The 20,401-nt window shown below is 48.6% G+C and overlaps 1 protein-coding gene across 1 annotated transcript in view; it reads left to right on the top strand.

The window, feature by feature from the left end:
* The first annotated feature begins 1,249 nt into the window (after positions 1 to 1,249).
* SIAH3 (siah E3 ubiquitin protein ligase family member 3) overlaps positions 1,250 to 20,401 on the top strand; it is a 72,672-nt gene continuing 53,520 nt past the window's right edge. The window contains exon 1 of the mRNA XM_029210079.1: positions 1,250 to 1,399. Within this exon, the coding sequence (XP_029065912.1) occupies positions 1,265 to 1,399 (135 nt within the window). The 5' untranslated portion in view covers positions 1,250 to 1,264. The remainder of the gene's footprint in view (positions 1,400 to 20,401) is intronic.

Raw genomic sequence — 20,401 nt, 5'->3', positions numbered from 1 at the left:
AACACAACACATGCAATTCTCCTGATTTAGTCCCAAAGACTGACTAAGCCATCAGAGCTTGTTCCCCCCAAACCCTAAGACTCCTCGTGTACTGCACAGGAGCCTTTCTTCCAGAACCAGTGGATGGGCTTAGCACCTCTACCAGCCCAGTTCTGGAGAGAGAGGGAGTGCAGTCTGAGGACTGGAATGCCCTCTGCCTTCTCTAGCACAGAAATGTGCTACTGGCATTTGCAGAGACAAGCAAATGATGTTGTATGTGTGCTCTTAACCTCTATTTTAACGTCTCCAACAATCTAGTGGTTAATTAGCAATTTGCTGCCCACCAATATGCAAATGAATGACAAGCAAAAGCCCTCCGCATCTGTAATTATTTTGCTGATTTACAAGCCACTCTCCTCTCTGTGTAGGTTTTTCTGTGTGTGTGCATTCATGCATCAGGGATTTCATTATTTTTAGAAGCATACTCCGTACACTTTTATGCTTTAATATTTTCAGGCTTCAGTAATTACAGTATTATAGATATACATACATTTTTTCCCCCTCAACTCCAAAAGCATTTATTTGTCAGGAATGCTTTTTCTCTGATAAAGAGTGGAGAGTCAGATTTATCAAGGGGCTGAAATCCAAACTGCAGAGAGAGTCGGAGCACAAGATTGAAAGATGCACGTTTCTGCTGTTGCCAAACCCTTATCTGGAATCGGAGGAGTCTTGTAATATTTGATTTTCTCCCAAGCAGCTCTGGTGAATCAAGCCGCGATCTGCGTTATCCATCTGCTTACTTTGGAGCAGGGTGTTTTACTATTTGGCGGTTTAAATGCTTTACGTTTTTGCCAGCGTGTTAAGAAAGCCTCTCATGTTAAATTAAGTCAATTAATAAATGGAGACACATTAAGCAATCAATTTTGTCAGCCTATCTCCCCAGCATTATGTATGGTTGGCTGTAATCACAAGATAAATGCAATGTGCTGATCTATGGTAATGTTCAATAATACATTCTCCGCCAGGCTCAATTCATCAGGGAGTTTCGGTAGGGGAGGCATTTGTTATTGGCTGTCTCTGCACCTCAAGGATAACATTTCTGTCCTTTTGATTGGCCGCCTCACTGCTGCAAGATTCTAACCGTCTTATTTTGATGATGAATACGAAAGCACAGTAAGCCGGGCTGGAGCGTAGTGTCTCAGGGGCTGCGCTCCTTCCAGAGCCCAAGGACTTACAGCTTCCTCCGCTGCCTTCCTGTGTCAACAACCCCCCCAAAAAAGTTGTGATGCTTTTCTTCACCCAGTGCTTTGGGGCTGTGTTAGATCTCATTCACCTCCGCTTTCAGCACTACAAGGCTAAACGGGTGTTCGCCGCCGCTGGGCAACTTGTCTGCGTTGTAAACCCCACGCACAACCTAAAGGTGAGTGGCTCTCTCGCGCTTGATGTTCCCGCGGCTTGGGTTCAAGTCCACCCTCCGGGGGCGTCTGTGACCCTCCCGCGAGCGCGGGGAACTCGCGGCAAAGGCTGGTCCACTGGCGCCAGGACGGTGTTGGGTACCCGGGGCCGGGGCCTCGGGGCTCATTCTCCCTCTCTTGGTGGTTGCATGCTCTCGGCGACAGTGTGTTGTTTCCCCGACTGGCAAGAGCAACTGGAGTGAGAGTCTTTTTTTTTTTTTTCCACGCTGTCAGCCTAGGAGTGGGGCGGAGGTCAGAAGTGAGGGCGGTGGACAGAGCAGGGGGCTTGCCCCTCTCTCTCCCAAATATTTGTGGGCAAGTGTTTAGGAGACAGGATTTGAAAAGTTATTCAAATCGCAGTCTGTCCCACGTGCTGGAAAGGCAGGCGAGCACACGGATTTAGGAAGCTCCTCTGGCTGCCACTGAAGTAACTGGGGTCGGAGTGGGGGGACAGGAACCCCGAGGCAGGGATCTGGGAGTTGGGGAGAGGGCTCCTTCTTCAGAGTGTTTTCCCCTTGTGCTCAGACTCGGCGTGAGTGGGGATCGGGGGGCGGGGATGTCGGGAGGAGTTTGTCTTCTTTCCTTCCTTCGAGCTAGATGCGCCCGGTGCGCGGAGGACAGGAGGGGCAGATTTGCTTCAAGAGTATCGAAATGAAACCGGCCCCGAGCTGCCACTGCCCGAATCACCGCAGGCGCTGCGGGTGCCTCTTTGCTGTGGCCGCCCGCCCGGCTGCGCTTCCGACGCCGCTGCCGCTGCGTTTGTGCCTTTAGGTCAATGCCCTTTAAGAGAACAGCCAAAATAAGGGCTGGAGGGACCGCTTCACATCACCGCCAAGACTGGGGGAAATGAATGCAGAGCCCCTGGCTAGGGGAGGCAGGGGAGACGGGAAGGTAGGGCGGGAGCGGCGGTGCGAGGGCGCAGCTGAACTCCCCCCAGTGTGAAAGTCTGAGCCCAATGGGCTCTGTCCCCAAATAAACAATGGACTCGTTTGGGAGTTGCTTTCCTGTCCTCATTATACCCAAGGCGGAGTGACGGGGGTAAGGGCACGTCTGCAGCTGAGCCACGGAATAGTCTCTGCCAGAATAGAACTGTCATTCTGACCACTGCTGCTGGGCGATGTTGCTTGTTGCTCATCACTTTATAAACTCTCTTCGGCTGGAGCCCTGCAGGCCAGTGCTGAAGGATGCCTCCCTGCAACACCCCCACCCCCGCTTCCCCACAATTCCTGGAAGTCCTCAGGAGGGACAGCTGCCTGGAGCCCCTGGGGCCATATGCCAAGGCCACTCCTGGATGGAGGGGTGATGCGCTACTCTGGGACAGCTATGGTGCTCCTGACCTAGGAACCGGCTTTCCGCGGTCCCCAAGCTGTGACTAATACCATCTCCCTCAACCACTCAGCCTCCCCAATTGCAATCCCTCCTTCTCTCACTCTCTCTCTCCCTTTCTCCCTCCTCCCCTCCCCTCCTCTCTCTTCCCCTCATTCTCCTATTTTCTTTTTCCCTTCATGGCTTACTTTTATAAATGAGAATTCACCCCCAGTCATCCTTGGCAAAGCGAGTGTATGATGTACCTATTAAAATATGATGCTGAATTCCATTTTATGGCCACTTTTGAGACCGCATTCAAACTCCCATTGTTTTGTCGCTTTACATTAGTTAGTTTTCCCTGTGGCAAGAAATTTTGTTTATTCCTGTTTCGCATTTTAAAACCTTTACAAATTTTTTATGAGACTTAGCATTTCCAAAGTTTGAATTTGGATGGTTCGTTGGCTGCAGCAGGTGACGGAGGGGAAGAAGGGTGCTAAGATCTTGGTGTGGGGTGGAGTGAAAAGCATCTGTGTGTATGTTTCAGTGATGTCAGCCTGGATATTAACAGGTAGTCCTGCTGCCCGGACTCAGGAGTCCAGAGTCAGTGTCGGAGTCCTTGGGTCAGTGCTGACTAGCTGTGTGACCTTGAAGGACTCGATGTCTCTGAGCCTTCCCTCCCTCACCTGCAAAATGAACCTATGTATCTTTAGCCTGCCTCCTCCACGACTCTGTGAGGCTGAAAAAGAGATGATACTCAAGGTAGTTGTGCTTTATAACGGTCTCCTCCGAAAAAAGATTACATTATCGTACATAATTTGTACGGTTCCATTAGGAACTTCAAAAGTTATCACTTAAAGCCTTCAGCCAACTTAGTAACATAAAAATAGGTGACATATGCTTTGAGAGGCTATTTCCCATGGCTCACTTTTTCACATACATTCTCATTTGGCTTTTCATTTCCTATAAAAAGCCACTTAGAGAGTTTGCTCAGATGAGTGTCACTGCAGATAAACAAATCAAATCGACGGCCGCTAATGTTACCAGGGGTTGCAGCAGGACACACAGGATTTACAGAGGCTGTACCAGGCGGAGACAGACTTCCGCATCCCAGGTTGCCCCTGGGGAGGTCTCATCCAGGCTCCAGGTGGCCCATCAGGTAAGTTTTACCTGCTTCTCAAACCTGAGGGCTAACAACACTTTGGAGCTTATAAAGGAACAGTTCTCTAGGAGCATTGCTGCCCCATCACTGATATTAAAAAATGCATAAAACCTCCAAAGAAATTGCTCCTTCTCAGCATTCCTTTCCATAGGCAGACCACAGAAGTATGCCTTAGATGTAATAAGCTGTGATCCACATAGGAAGAAAAATTCTTCTTTTAAAGAAAAAAAAAAAAAAAGCTGTGGCAATGTTAACCCAGAATAGCTATTGATCTGCGGTGCTCCCCGCATTTTGTATGACAGGCTAGTACATAAAATGGTGACGAAGGACAGAGAGACTGCAACCTTGCTTTCAATTTTCTAGGTTGCATATTGCTACAAAGAGGGCTGGGAAGCCTGTGTTTTTCTTTGTGGAAGCATTTTTTGCACTTTGTCCTTTCCTGAGAATGCTAGCAGTGCTTTACGACCTGAGGCAAGTGCTGAGTTATAATCAAAATTCACTTACTGAGCAGACAAAATTGTGTATTTACCATGCTTCTATGGGTCACCTTCATTCTCAATTTTATTATGGCGATTACTCGGTAACCTGGGATTCCTTCAAGCAAGCTGATGCCTTTCCTTCTAAGTGGAAGGCAGAAGCCTTCCTGGGGGATGCAGACAACCCAGTTAAAGCCATTACACTCCTTAAGCCCACCCTGCTTTAAAGGGGTGTTTAGAGTCGCTGGCCTGGAATAGGAGGGTCTTCTGCTTCAAGAAGAATCCATAGCAGAGCTGGCTCTGTGGACTGCAAATGGCACTCCGTGTTGCCCTGTGTCTGTCTGTCTGTCTCTGCCTACAGGGATGGCTCCTTAAAGGGACCCGGGCCCCCACTTCTCCTTCCCACCCCATGAAAAGGGACCACCAAGGAGCCGGTGACCTTGGCTGGCTGCCATCTGCTTCCCCATTCATGGAGGTCACTGAAATGTGGCCCACGGGCTGCAGGCTGGCACCGGGGAGGGTGCGGACTCCTGGTCCTGATTCAGCACTGCTTTCTCCCTCGTGTCCTTTGCTTGTTTCCAAACCAAGAAAGCCTTTCTCTCCTGGCCCCTCTCCCGTCGACACTCGCTGCTTGTACAATGTCCTGCCCCGGGCAGCCCTCCCTGCTTCTGTCCCATCCCCAGAGGTGCCCTTTGAGGGGTGACCTGGCCAGTCTCTGCACCCAGGCCTCTACAGGGAAGGGTCTGTAGTGGCAGCCAGACCCCTCTGGGGTCAGTGCTCAGCGCTTCCCAAGCGGACAGGCGCTGAGCTGAGGCTGGCTGGGCGACTTCCTCCCTGTAGCCACAGTGCTTGATAAACGAGGTTCTGAAAGAAGTCTAGCAAAACACTTTCTGGCAGACTTCCAAAAGGCCCCCACCAGGGCCAATGTCATTGCTGAGACCCCCAGTGCCCTCCCCGGCACCCAGACCCGAGGGCGGAACCTCTCCCACCTCTCCTGGAAGGCTATTCATACCTCCATCCAGCCGGTCCAGTCCCTGGAGCTCTTTTCGATTATTACCCGTTAACCTTGAGTTGACAGACAAACAGACAGACACACACACACACACACACACACACACACTCACAGTCACACACACAGTGGGAAGGGCATATGGGACAATGACGGCTTTAATTTGTGCCTGACAGATACTAAATCTAAAATTAGGGCATTTTAGTACCATCACTTAAAGCATCCATGTGCCTTTCATTCTAAGACCAACCCTTATGGATGAATGTGTTCTGAGTGATGGTGGAGCTGGTGGGCTGGGGATCATCAAAGGAGGGAGCTGAGGAGAGGCGGGGGGGCAAGGGCAACCCTCACCTCTACCGTTCATGGGCTGATCTTTGGAGATCCCGCGCCTGCCCTGGGGCTTTCACTAACTCTGCTTGACATAGCACGGCAGGCAGCTGAAGGAACGCTAAAGACATGAACATCGTTTTTAGAGGTTTAGAGGTGGTCCTGGAGTATTCAGCCTGAATAACTAGTTTAAGGCAGTTAAAGGCTTCCGATAATATTGCTTCATAGGCAGGGTGTGGGTTGCTCAGCTCTTCCTGACACAGCCATCTCTGAGGGTCGCATCCCCAGTCTTCTGGACATTTCACCATCTTCCTTTGCTGCCCAGGCTGGAGGCTCTTCACAGCTCCAACAGCACCTTAGACGGGGGCGGGGGAAGGATGAGGGAGGAGCTGAGCTGGCTGTCCTCGCTCTGTGAGTGTTATTCTAAAGGCTTTCCCTTGCTGCCTCCTCCAGCCCTTTGGTTTCTGTGAATATTATAAGACACTCGACACTGTAGGCACAGAGCAGTCATGCGGCTTTTCTGGTTAATGGTGATTGCAAATGAGGCTCCTGAGTCATATAACTGGAGGCGCGAGCCCTGAGCAGCCATTCGGTTAGCAGCGTGCTGGTGACGGGGAAGCAGGGGAGGCTGGAGCTGGCGCAGAGGTGATGTGAGCCCCTTGCCTCCGTACTGCATTTATCCGGCAGCCCCAGAGCAAATTTTGTGGCTCTCCCTTCACCATGGTCCCTCAAGCTGCAGGGACTGTTTGGAAGAAATGAGAAAACTGAGACTGAACACTTTTTTTGAAATCCACAGAGAGGTCAGAGTTATTTGGATGGCTTCCCTGGGGCAAGGCAGAACGTTTCTCTAGCAATTAACAATAAGAAAAACAAAAATTAACTGTCTGGGGTGGTATTTTACTCTTAGCAAAGTCATCTGGACTCAACCAACTCTGTTCCCCAAAGGGGAAAGGTGGCCTGTTTAGACACAAAGTGCCACGTGGAAGGGGTTACCTGGAGAACGGAGCTCCGTTCTCTGTGGCTCAGAGAGTGACGGGGAGAATGTTAGAACTGGGAGCCTGAACCGTCTTAGTTTACAGTTGAGGAAACGGAGGCCAGAGAGGGGGATGACTTGTATTTGGTTCCTACCGCTGCTGTAACAAATTACCACAAATGGGGCAGCTGAAAATCAGAGTGATCTATTTCTCAGAGAAATCAGGAGGCTGGAAGTCCAAAATCAAGGTGTCAGCAGGGCCAGGCCTCTCCAAGGCTCCAAGGAAGAGTCTGTCCCTTGCCTCATCTGGCTTCTGAGAACTCCACGTGCTTTTAGGCTTGTGGCCACATCCCTCCAATCTCTGCCTCTGGGGTCACATGGCCTCCTTCTCTCCTTTGTGTGTACATCTTATAAGGATACAGGTTATTGCATCTAGGGCCTCCTTGGGTGATCCAGGATAAGCTTCTCATTGCAAGATCCTTAATTTAATCTCACCTTCGGTCATATAATATTCACTGTCTTGCTAGTTAAGGTAATATTCACAGGTTCCAGGCATTAGGATGTGAATCTATCTTTTCAACCCACTACTCGACTTTTGCAGAGTCAACCTATTTAGTGGCAGAATTTAGGAACCAGAAGTCGGCTCTCCTGATGTCAGACCTAGATCCCCTGCACTGCCCCAGGCTGCCTTCCAATTAGCCCTAACTAAATATCCCTTGCATGCTGTGGAAGCAGAAAATTGCGGGAACCCCCCTTCCTGCACCCCATCAGGCCCAGGCCAGCAGTGTGACCCCATGGGCTGCACCACACACCCACCATCTCCCCTTTGTCAGATCCACATTTCAATTTGGAGCCTCTCCATCCTCCTCCCTTATTCTCCTTCCCCCTCCATAAATCTTCTTCCCTTTTCTTTTCTGAATTATTTTAAAAACAATATAATTAACATGGATGCATGCACATCATATTTAAAAATCACATGGAAAGAGATACACTGTCAAAAGCATAGAGCATAGGGAATTCCCTGGCGGTCTAGTGGTTAGGACTCCACGGTTTTACTGCTGAGGGCCTGGGTTCAATCCCTGGTCGGGGAACTAAGGTCCTGCAAGCCACGAGGCCAAAAAAAAAAAAAGCATAGAGCATTATATTTTGCCCTTAGTACATATTTTATAAATCCACCAGGTCAATATGGGGAGAAGCAGTGGGTGTAGGAAAAAAACATGGGCTTTGGGGAAGACAGGTCTGAACTCAAATCCAGGCTGTGCCATTGGCCGATGTGTGACTTTGAACAAATGACTGCCTCTCAGAGGCTCCATTTCCTCCTCTATAAAAAGGACAAAAGAATGCCCACCTTGTGACCACCTAGAGGGGTGGGATAGGGAGGGTGGGAGGGAGACACAAGCGGGAGGGGATATGGGGATATATGTATATGTATAGCTGATTCACTTTGTTATACAGCAGAAACTAACACAACATTGTAAAGCAATTATACTCCAATAAAGATGTTAAAAAAAAAACAAACGCCCACCTTCTATGGCCGCTGCAGGCGTAAATGAGTTCACAGAAGGAAAATGTCTACCACAGAGAGAGTAGATAAATAGTAGCAGTTATTGTCAACACGGGTCATTAGGATAAAAACTAAAAGCCACTCCTGGGAAGTTAGAGTCAACTCCCCAAAACCCCACCTTCCGTCTTTCTCCGCCTCTCCTCCCTCCCGGCAGGCCTCAGTGCTTGCTGTTCCTTGGTATCCGTGAATTGCCCTTGGCCTTGAAGAGATTTTGAACGGAACCATTTCTTGCCTTACGTAAAAGTCAGATTTGTCCTTACTGCCTAACTTCAGAGAAAGCCCTGAACCCTGCTTGGGTTCTGAGCCCTGAAGTGCAGTGGGAGAGGAGGAGCTGGGGCTGGGAGGACACGTGTGCCTGCGGTGGAACAGGGGCTGAGGACCTGGTGCCCGTCATCGGAGCCAGGAGCCCTGCGGATGAGGCCCCTTTTCCTCCCACCCCGGGAACGGGCCCTCGTGACTTATGCATGCTTTCTTTTCATTAGAGGCACCTGACTAAGCACAGGGGCAAGCGGCCCTGTGAGGGGCACCTGATCCGGAGGGCGTGGGTCTGAGGCTGAGTGACACCGCTGAGAGATGCAGCGGGGTAGGGAGAGGTAGGTGGGCAAAACCTGCAAGCCTCCTGGGAGACTGGACATTTTCTCTCTGCCCTTCAGTTCATTCTGCCTTGAGGAAGTAGCTTCCCTCTGAGCTGGGCAGGATGAAGGGGGTTGATGCTTAATGGAGAATGCAGCCCCTGGCATCAAGGGCAGGTGAGGGGTGCTCTGACCTTTCTAAGCCAAGAAAGAATTCCTGGATCCCACTGTCATCGGACACTTTTTAAAAAGCACGGAGGTAGGCCACAGGGCTGAGTTCCCTTACTCCAACCTGAGTTTCTACACACACACACACACACACACACACACACACACACACACACACACAGAGTCAGTGAAGGTTCTGAGATGCCAACCTGTTTGTACCCTGAGTGGTCTCTGAATAGCACAAGATCACAGGGTACAGGGCTCTCCTGGTGGCACAGTGGTTAAGAATCCATCTGCCAACACAGGGGACACGGGTTCGATCCCTGGTCCGGGAAGATCCCACATGCCGCGGAGCAACTAAGTCTGTGCGCCACAACTACTGAGCCTGAGCTCTAGAGCCTGTAAGCCACAACTACTGAGCCCACGTGCCACACTACTAAAGCCCACTCACCTAAAGCCCGTGCTCCACAACAAGAGAAGCCACCACAATAAAAAGCCTGCACACAGCAAGAAAGAGTAGACCCCACTCGCCCCAACTAAAGCCCACGTGCAGCAATGAAGACCCAATGCAGCCAAAAAAAAAAAAAAATATATATATATATATATATGTGTGTGTGTGTATATATATATATATATAAAGATCACAGGGTACGAAGCCCACTGGATGGGGAAACCTGGTCCCCAGCACTGTGGAGGAAAGCACGGAGATGAACAAGATCCCTCTCCCCAGCCCAACCTGTAACTGACCACTCCAGCCTCAGGAAAGAGGTAAAAGGGGGAAGTCAGTGATGGGCGAGAAAAGAACAACATTCTAGCTGAGGTCCTGGAATATGGGCTTTGGAGTCAGACTGATCTGGGTTTGAATCCAATGCTGTCACTTGCCTGGAGTAATCTCTTTGACTTCCCTAAGCCCGCATTTCCTCAACCTTAAAATGACTGTTCTGAAGGTGAAATATCGTGATATACATAAAGTGCTTAGCATAGCACCCAGCACCTAATACACACTCCATAAATGGTAACCATCACTGCTAGTAAGTGGAGTCCCTTAGAGATGTTACCTGTTGCACAAGATGTGACCAAGATTCTTTTGCCCAACTTGTATGAGTGATCAAACTTCTACTCAAACTGGATGCTGGGGGAAAGAGAGGGATGGGTCAGCAGTAACAGGACCTGTCTGTTGAGTGACCAAGATTTTGAGCATGGCAGGTCCAAGCTCAGAGAACCAGAGCCATGCTCCAGTTCCAGGTCCTGGTCTAACAGATGAGGCCCAAAGGGGTGATGCCCAAGGTCACAGCTGATAAGGGGCAGGGTCCACTGCTCTACCTGTGCCACCACACTGCTGGGGGGTAGGGGCGTTCGATAAGGATGCTGCCTGTCTACTATGACCCATACACACTGGGCATCTTCCCAAGGGGTCCCTGTCCTCAGGACCTTGCCAAGGTATAAACCAGCCGGGTGAGAGTGGGGCGTTAAAAAGGCAATGTTCCTCATGTCTCTAGTGCTGGCACAAATACATAGCGAGTGACTGAGATGAGGCTCTACGTGAAATCACCTAAGCCAGGAAGCCATAACCCCAGGCTTTCACATAGCAGGGTGGATCAAGTTCTGCTACAAAAGGCTGCATTTTCATCTTGACCTTGGCCCCAGGATGAAAGCACCATCAGAAACCAGCCTAATGTTTTTAGCAGAAGAACAAAGGTCTTGTGGATAATTTAGAATTGTGGTGTAACAGGAAATAGCAGTTTTACTTGCAACATGCTGTATCTCAATAATTCCTTGGTCCTGTAATGGATGTTTAATCACGAACCGGTGATTAGGAGGGAGCTGTGAGCCGCAGAGCTATCTCCAGGTGGCACCGAGAACTCCAGCCAGGAGACACTGGCCTGTGGAAGGGACAGGGCCCCACAGGACGAAACTGGAGAGTGTCTTCTATGGAAGGGAAAGGCCATCGCAGACCACATTTGGGGACGGAAGACGGGGTTAGCATGGCATTAGGAAGGCTCCACAGAAACAGAACCAAATCAGATCAATACCAGATTTTACAAAAGACTGGCCAGCCCATCTAGCAATCTGCCCAGCTTTGCAGCCAATGCCATGGTCCCTCAGATCTAATTCCTACGACTTCACCAAGGATGTGCTGGGAAGTCCCAGGCAAGTAGTCACTCAGAACCTCGCGTTCCCTTTCTATAAATTAGAGGTATATTGTGACTTAGGCTAAGCTGGCTACATATCCTGAAATCCACAGACTGTCGTTTTCTGCTGTCACAGTTATGCACACAATAATAACAACAATGATCAGAACAACCACAAAATAACTACCGTTTATTGAAGGCGTGCTATGTCCAGGAACTGTGTTAAATGCTATGCATTTGATTCTCCCTTGGAAATAGTATATTATCATTCTATCAAAGCAAAGGAAAGGTAAAGCACTTACTCACTCTTACACAACTGTTTGTGGCGGAGCCGTTTAAAATTAAAATTCTGCGCTTTTAAGCACTTCTTGGTATGTCATCCCTCAGTGTTCTCTTTTCACAACAAACAACTGGCCATAGGACTAATATTGAGTATATTATATTTCATTTAAAAATACTGAGCTAAGATCCTGTCTCATTCACCCTCTGTCTGCATACGTCAAACACACACAGATGCCCCAGCTCTTGGGGGCCGATCCTGGGAGGCATGCTCTAGGCTCCCCAGGGCTGCCTGGTGGAATGGAGCCCTGTGGCCAATGGCAGTGACTCTGTCCCTTCCTCCTGCTTCCTGGAATCACTTCCCAAATAAACCACTGCATCCAAGTTTTTATCTCAGGCTCTACTTTGGGGGAACCCAAGTTAAAACTACATATGTGTATATGTTTTTTGTTTTTTGTTTTTTTTGCGGTACACGGGCCTCTCACCGTTGTGGCCTCTCCCGTTGCGGAGCACAGGCTCCGGACGCGCAGGCTCAGCAGCCATGGCTCACGGGCCCAGCTGCTCCGCGGCACGTGGGATCTTCCCGGACTGGGGCACGAACCCGTGTCCCTCGCATCGGCAGGCGGACTCGCAACCACTGCGCCACCAGGGAAGCCCCTATGATCATTTTTCTAAATGGGTTACATGGTTGGACAGGAGGACAGAGCACCTGAAACCAGCACTGACCCCCAAATCTGGGACATGTGATCGTCTTGTCAATTCCCCACTTGCTTCTCAATGACAGTGGGAACTAGTTGACCACGTCAGAAATGAAAACGTTCTCTAAGCACTGGGATAGCACTAAACGGGTCACTTTTTCTCTGAGAAAAGAAGAAATCTTTTTATACAAAAGCAAAAATGTCCTTCAAGAGAATGTGGCTCTTACCCTGTCACACCAGTTCTCTGAGAGATCCACAGGCCTTTGAAGTTTCCTTTCCCATTAGAAGCCATACTTTATTACTAAATTTATTTTCTTAAACTAAAATCGAAGAGGAACGCAATTTTAAGGACCATTTTCTACCTCACTTAACTGAGCCTCTATCTTGATTAGGGGAAGGGTCGACCGTTCCCCCTAACGCTCTTCAAACATTTCCTTTTTCCAAAACTGCCGTGGGAAGAACCGAGTTGAGGGAGGTGTCCGGGTGAGAGGTGAGCTTCTAGGAGGACAGCGGAATGACGTTTGTGAGCCCTGTTTCCAGGGTACAAGCTGGAGCCACGAGGGGCAGCGTCTATACTGACTTCAGGGGGCGTGAGGAAAACGCTCAGCCAGGCGCTGTGGAGGGGAGGCCACCAAGGTAATCCCCCAGGGGTCACCTCATCCAGCAGCTCCGACATCTGGGGAAAGTCACAGAGGCTGCAGAGGGCTCACGGGGGACACTGACACGAAGGAACTAAAGGAATTCTGTGAGGAAAGTGCCTCAGACTTGAGCGATGTGCCATCACCACCATTCCCAGCCCCGCATGACCCCTGCTCATCCCCACGGCCCTCGGGGTGACGGCCGGAAGGACCACAGCGGGGGCAGGGGGCTGGCACTGCAGGCACCTCTGCCGACCCCAGCCCTGCCCGGCCTCCCCATAAGCAGGAGAGCTGATGAGCACGTGAAGAAGCCGCCTCATTGAAAGGACAGTCTCTTCAGCAAGTGGTGCTGGGAAAGCTGGACAGCTTCATGTACATCAATGAAGTTAGAAGACACCCTCACACCATACACACAAATAAACTCAAAGGGGCTTAAAGACTTAAATATAAGACACAACACCATAAAACTCCTAGAAGAGAACACAGACCAAAAAACTTTCTCTGACATAAATCGTAGCAATATTTTCTTACATGAGTCTCCCAAGGCAAAAGAAATAGAAACAAAAATAAACAAGTGGGACCTAATCAAGCTTATAAACCTTTGCACAGCAAAGGAAACCATCAACAAAATGAAAAGACAACCTACAGATTGGGAGAAAATATTTGCAAACAATGTGACTGACAACGGCTTAATTTCCAAAATATACAAACAGCTCATAGAACTCAATATCAAAAAAACAAACAACCCAATCAAAAAATAGAAGGGCTTCCCTGGTGGCGCAGTGGTTGAGAGTCCGCCTGCCGATGCAGGGGACACGAGTTCGTGCCCCGGTCCGGGAAGATCCCACGTGCCGCAGAGAGGCTGGGCCCGTGAGCCATGGCCGCTGAGCCTGCGCGTCCGGAGCCTGTGCTCCGCAACGGGAGAGGCCACAGCAGTGAGAGGGCCGCGTACCGAAAAAAAAAAAAAGTCAGAACACCTAAATAGAAATTTCTCCAATGAAGACATACAGATGGCCAACAGGTACATGAAAAGATGGTCCACATCGCTAGTTATTAGAGAAACGCAAATCAAAACGACAATGAAGTATCACCTTACATGGGTCAGAATGGCCATCATCAAAAAATCTACAAACAGTAAATGCTGGAGAGGGTGTGGAGAAAAGGGTAGCCTCCTACACAGCTGGTGGGAATGTAAATTGGTGCAGCCACTATGGAAAACAGTATGGAGGGTCCTTAAAAAACTAAAAAATAGAACTACCATATGATCCAGCAATCCCACTCCTGGGTATATATCTGGAAAAGACAAAACCTCTAATTCAAAAAGATACATGCACCCTAATGTTCACAGCAGTGCTATTTACAATAGCCACGGCATGGAAGCAACCCAAGTGTCCATCAACAGATGAATAGATAAAGAAGATGCGGTACAGATACACAATGGAATATTACTCGGCCATAAAAAAGAATGAGATATTGTCATTTACGGCAACATGGATGGACCTAGAAATTATCATACTGAATGAAGTCAGACAGAGAAAGACAAATATTATATAATATTCCTTATATGTGGAATCTACAAAATAATACAAATGAACTTATTTACAAAACAGAAACAGACTCACAGACATAGAAAACAATCTTATGGTTACTAAAGGGGAAAGGGAGGGATGAATTAGGAGTATGGAATTAACAGATACACACTACTATATATAAAATAGATAAACAACAAGGTCCTACTGCATAGCACGGGGAACTATATTCAGTATCTTGTAATAAGCTGTAATGGAAAAGAATCTGAAAAAGAATATATATGTGTGTGTGTGTGTGTGTGTGTGTGTGTGTGTGTGTGTGTGTGTAACTGAATCATTTCGTCTACACCTGAAGCTAACACAATATTGTAAATCAACTATAGTTCAATTAAAACAAATGAATAACAAAAGACAAAAAAATAGAAGCTGCCTCATGAAGCCCCAGTGATGCATCTGTTTATGGTAATTAAATAAAGCCAGTTGGACCCTTCTCAGCGTGCTTGCTGAAGTCGGTGCCAGACACCTGCGGCTCTCCAAGAACCCAAGAGAAATGAGAGCGGAAAGGCGGGCTCCCAGGCACTCACCACGGCTCCATGAAAATGCTCGGCCGAGGAGGCTTCCTCAGAACCGAGAGGCTGGAGCCCTTATCTGCGGTCTGGCTCCGTTCCCACGGGGTCTTAGGCAAGTCATTTAACCTTGGCTTCTCCATCTGTCAGGTGAGAGGTGACACTTGCTCTGCGCCTCCCTCCTGGGTGACCTTGGTGTGCGGAGGACCGCTCTTCACTGCTGACCTCATCCACACGTGGTCTCTTTTCAAAGGGGTTTGAGACAATTGAAGCCAAATGGTAGCGTGAACAGGTGAATAAAATGGAAGAAAAATGGAGGACGCAAGTAGTTAATTGGAAAGCTTAACCCATTTATCGTGACAGAAATTTAGTAGAAAAGTGAAATTCTACAGATGTGTTTTAAACACCTCTCAGTGTACTGGAAAGATCATGGCCTTTGGACTCAGATGTGGTTTCAAATTTAGTTCCAATATTCATAGCTGTGTGACCCTTGGCAAGTGACAACCCCTCTGAGCTTCATTTTTCTTGTCTATAATAAGACAAATGCTGAGAAGCTGGTGGAGGATTAAATGTGACAAATACATGCGAAAGCACCTAGATCAGTGCCAAGCACGCAGTAGTACCCTCGTAGACGTTGATTTCTTTTTGCCTTCCTTCCTTCCTCTTTTCATTTTTTTTTTCATGGTAAATAAGGAAGTCTCCAGGAAACACTTCTGGCATTATTTGAATAGTGGGTTACAGGAAACTCTCTGAGAATGAGAAAGTTTGAAATTATGAAAGGAAGAGAGCCTTGTCATGCAGGGAAGGGAGAAATCTTCAAGATGAGAAATGACTCGGTTAACTTATCCAAAGTCACCAGATGAGTCTTTTACATTCTCTACATCGTATTTTTGTTATCTGGGTGTAGAATTAATACAGTAAGTTCTCTCTACAACTGAGCTCTCCCAAGGGTATCTGGGAGTAGAAAAGGGAACCCTGGGAGGATGTTTTTTCCACGTGAAGCTGGGAAGACCAGGGGCAGGGTCACTGTTAGGGAGGGCAAGGGGTACAACTCCAGACAGACGTGAAACTTTGCAACATCAGGACGCCTGGGCGGTCTAGGGGGCGCTAGAACCTGCCAGTTCCCTGTTCCTGGAGCTGGCACTGGACGGCAGACGTCTGCACATTTTCTACTAACCAATTAGAAAGTAAAGATGATAAATGCAGCTCCTTCTTGCACTCTGAGGTCATGTGGGTGTGTCCAGGCAGGCAAAGAGACAACCAGCAAAATACCAGGCAACTGGCTGGTATCGGGGATGCGCAGCAGCAGGAAGCAGCCCGTGCCGCCTCCTCTGTGTAGCCTGTCCTGATAACCTCTCTCCCCAGGGAGAATCAAACCTGTCTTGTCCACCTCAGCTGAACTGATGTTCCTCACAGCCCTCAGACTCTTCCATTCTATGCAACCATTTGCACATCTGTGTCCCTGTCACACACGGTGAGACACCCCCCCCCCAAGGCTCTGTATCCCCAGGCCTCGCGTAAATGACCATTGCACACTAGGTGCTTGGTGAATGCGGGTCTAATTAATAAATGGAAGGCTCAGGACTGTAAGACCATGGTAAGGAAGCGGGAGAACTGAGCGGGTTAGCAAGACAGAGGTTTAAGGGCAGGAAAGAGACAAAGCCTGTCTCCTGAAGCCTACGCTAAGCTGGAAACTTATGAGGAGGACAGTCGGGTTACAAGGCCAGAGCTAGACGAGCAGTGAAATTTGGCCCAAGCCCCCGCAAGTCCCTCCTGCTTGAGGACAGTGTTGGGTTTCTAAGCCTGGACTGGGTCTGGGCTCACAGTTGGGGTCAGTGATTCAATCAAGTGTAGTGTGATGCTGAGGGAGGGACTCTGGAGCCACGCTGCCTGGGTTCAACCACTGCCTCTGCAGCTATAAGCTGTGCAACGTTGGACTTGCAACCTAGCTTTTTTCGGCCTCAGTTTTCCCATCTGTAAAATGGGAATCGTAACAGTAGTACTTGTATCCTAGGATTGTTGTAAGGGCTGTTGTTGTCATTACCAGATGCAAGGAGGGCACACTTAGTCCACAGGTCCTGACAGTGATGCAGTGTAAGAGGAAAGAGGAATCTCGTGGGTTCTGACTTCTATCCACTCTGTTACAGCTGCTCTAACTTAAACTGGGTAGTTGATGATCTGCAGGTCAGTTCTCTCTCTACATGCTGCTGAAAAACGTTTTAAGGTCCACTTTGGGAGAGTCTGGGAGTCACTACCATGATGGTGCCACAGGTACTTTTAAAAGAACATGGGTTTGGGCTTGGTTTGCTGGTGTATTCAAACGAACCAGTGGGTTTTGTGGTTTAGGCTTTCTGTCTTTATATTCTACCTAAGAGGGACAAAAGAACATTAGAAAGCTCCTTTAGATGTTAAAGTTCCTTTTTGTTTTTAAAGGCACATTTACTATGAGCCAGGCACGCTGTTCTAATTACAAATATTAACTCACTGAATCCTCAAAATAACCCTGTGAAATAGGGCAATAACTATCACTAGTATACAGATGAAGAAAGAGGCAGAGAGAGGGTAAGCACTGTGTCCGCAGCCACACAGCACTGAGAGGTGGAGCCAGGAGCATGAACTCAGGAGCCTGGCCCCAGAGCTGCTCCGGTGTCTCCTGTTACACCTGTTATGCCAGAAGATCTAAGTTTAGGTAAATTCACAGGAAGGTAAGCGGGCCTCTCCTAGCCCAGGGTGGGTTGGGCTGCCTGATGGTGCTAGGGTAGCTCAGTCTTTCCTGCTGGAAGGAAAGGAGTATCCCACAGACCACATCAGACTCCCTGGGTTGACTCCAAGTGGCCCAGCTTTGGAAGGGAAGTTCTGTGGCCCCCCCAGAAAAGGAGCTGAGAACCCAGGCAGACAAGCCCCATGAGGTCAAGGACACTGCCTGCCAGCTATGGGGCCTGAGCACCCAGGGAGCACAGCCCTGTAACCTGAGACCTTAGAGGCAGATCGCTTCTTCCCCTTGGTTTACTATTACCTCTCAGATGGTCCCTGACTCAGACAGAGGACTGGGGGCCTGGGGGACTTCCTCCCTCTTCTCAGCAAGTGGAGGGAGCCCCAGGGAGCCCCACGGATGCTGGTAAACAGGCGTATGTGATCGCCAGGCCTTCACAATTGGACAGCCTTTCCTTTCCCCTGACAGAGGTAAATGTTGATAACTCAGTGATGATGATAAAAATTGTAAAGTGCCAAGCACAGCATGTTTACTTACAAAAGCCACGAAATAATTGCTGCGGCCTTGCTGCTAAGAAAACCAGTGGTTGAGTCCAGGATAATTCTAGTAAGAAATTGGCACCCAGGGATTAATTGTTTAGAATGTAGTGACCGCTACAACCCAAATGAATGAGAACAGAAGACAGTTTCCAATTTGAGTCTCAGGAATGAAACAGACCTTGCCAGGCTGGCTGATACAGAAAAAGAGAATGGAGGACTTTTTTTTTTTTAACCTCACTACCGATTGGGCAAAAAAATCAGAAAGCATTTTGCAAGAACACCTTCTGAGAAGACTAGCCAGAAATCTGTGAGGACGCCTCAGGAAAACTCTTGATTGATTAGTGAAAGCCTGGCTGAGCTCGTCCTAGAATCCCTGAGCAGGTTTGGGGGCAGCAAGGCAGGGGTGAATCATCACCGCGCTGGGGGAGAGGGAACGGGTGCCAAGCATGGAGACAGACCCGCCCCTGACACTTCAGCTTGACCTTCAGCAGACCACCCCTGCTTTCTCAATCTGCCCTTTCCTGCAAATCTGGGATGGACTGCAGTACTTACCCTGCCAACCTCAGTGGCTTATTGTAAGGATCAAACAAGAAGATACCTGGCAAAGTGCTTTGTGATCTTTAAATCACAATGTGGGTGAAGTGTATTATATGGATAAATTACCCCCTTCCACATCCTTTTGTTTGCTTAGCCCTTGTTGTTCTAAAAAGGACTCAAGGCAACCTGCCTATTTTTTCCTCATTTCTTGCAGAGTAATAAGCACTCTGTAGAAAAATTGTCATGGCGAGCAGTGTTCAGCTCCAGAAAAGACCCAGGGTGGTTTGCTGGGTCCACTGGACAGGAGTCTGAGGGTCCCGGTGGGAGCAGAACCCTTAGCAGGTCTTCAGAGCATTGAACGTGATGGGGAAACGAAGATGGGGTAGCCCATTTGTTCATGTGTCTACTTACTGAGCTCCTGCTATGAGCATATATTTATTGAGGACCTGCTATGAGGATTGGCTCTATCATGGACAGAGTAAAAGGACCCTCAAAAGATACCTACTTGGGCTTCCCTGGTGGCACAGTGGTTGAGAGTCCGCCTGCCGATGCAGGGGACGCGGGTTCGTGCCCCGGTCCGGGAAGATCCCACGTGCCGCGGAGCGGCTGGGCCCGTGAGCCATGGCCGCTGAGCCTGCGCGTCCGGAGCCTGTGCTCCGCAACGGGAGAGGCCACAGCAGTGAGAGGCCCGCGTACAGCAAAGAAAAAAAAAAAAAAAAGATACCTACTTAACAAATACCCATGGGAGAGGTCCCCAATTCTTCACCAGTTTCCCAGTTCTTATCCATTTCCCTCCCATCTCCATCCCTCTTCCTAGCTAACGTTGGTAATAGAGGTGCTGAGTTCTTTCAACTAACTGGAAGGCATGCTCATCACAAATGAGGAATCCCAGGATTGCCTGCCAGACTTGAGTGGTCAGAGTAGGTACTGAGAGAGGGTGCAGACTTGGTGATCCTAGTCAATGGAAAATCACAAGTGTTGTCAGAGGATGTGGTGAAATTGGAAACCTTGTGCACTACTGGTGAGCCTGTGAAACGGAGCAGCTGCTATAAATAACAGTATGCAGTTCCTCAAAAAATTTAGCATAGAATTACCATCTGACCCAGCAATTCCACTCCTGGGTATATATCACAAAAACTGGAAATGGGCTCAAACAGGCATTTGTACACCCATGTTCACAGACGCATTAGTCACAACAGCCAAAGGGTGGAAACAACCCGTGTCCATCCACAGATGAATGGATAAGCAAAATCCATATGGTATATCCATATAGTGGAATATTGTTCAGCCATAAAAAGAAATGAAATTCTGACATACGCTACAACATGGATGAACCTTGAAACTACGATGCTAAGTGCAATAAACCAGTCACAAAAAGACAAAAACTGCATGACTGCACTTACATGAAATATTTCAAATAGGCAAGTTCATAGAGACAAAAAGTAGATTCGAGGGTACCAGGGGCTGAGGGAAAGGGGAACTAGGGAGTTTTTGCTTAATGGTCAGAGTTTCTGTCTGGGGTGATTTTTTAAAGTTCTGGAAAGAGATAATGGTGGTGGTGGTACAACACTGTGAATGTAACTAATGTCACTGAATTGCACACTTAAAACTACTAAATGTGCCGAATTTTGTGTTATATATTTTTTACCATACCAAAAGTATACTTTGTTCAAAAAAAAAAAAAAAAAAAGGTCAAGTCCTTGAACTTGCTGGTCATAGCGGGGCCCTGGCTTACCATGGGTAGCTTCACGCCACGCCGCTCTCCCCCTCATTCTCCGGCC

Source organism: Monodon monoceros, unplaced genomic scaffold, assembly GCF_005190385.1.
Source record: "Monodon monoceros isolate NGI ecotype Baffin Bay Population unplaced genomic scaffold, NGI_Narwhal_1 Super_Scaffold_8, whole genome shotgun sequence".
In the NCBI taxonomy this organism is placed as follows: domain Eukaryota; kingdom Metazoa; phylum Chordata; class Mammalia; order Artiodactyla; family Monodontidae; genus Monodon; species Monodon monoceros.
Note: the sequence above shows the minus strand (reverse complement) of the source record. Positions and strands in the feature narration are given on the sequence as shown.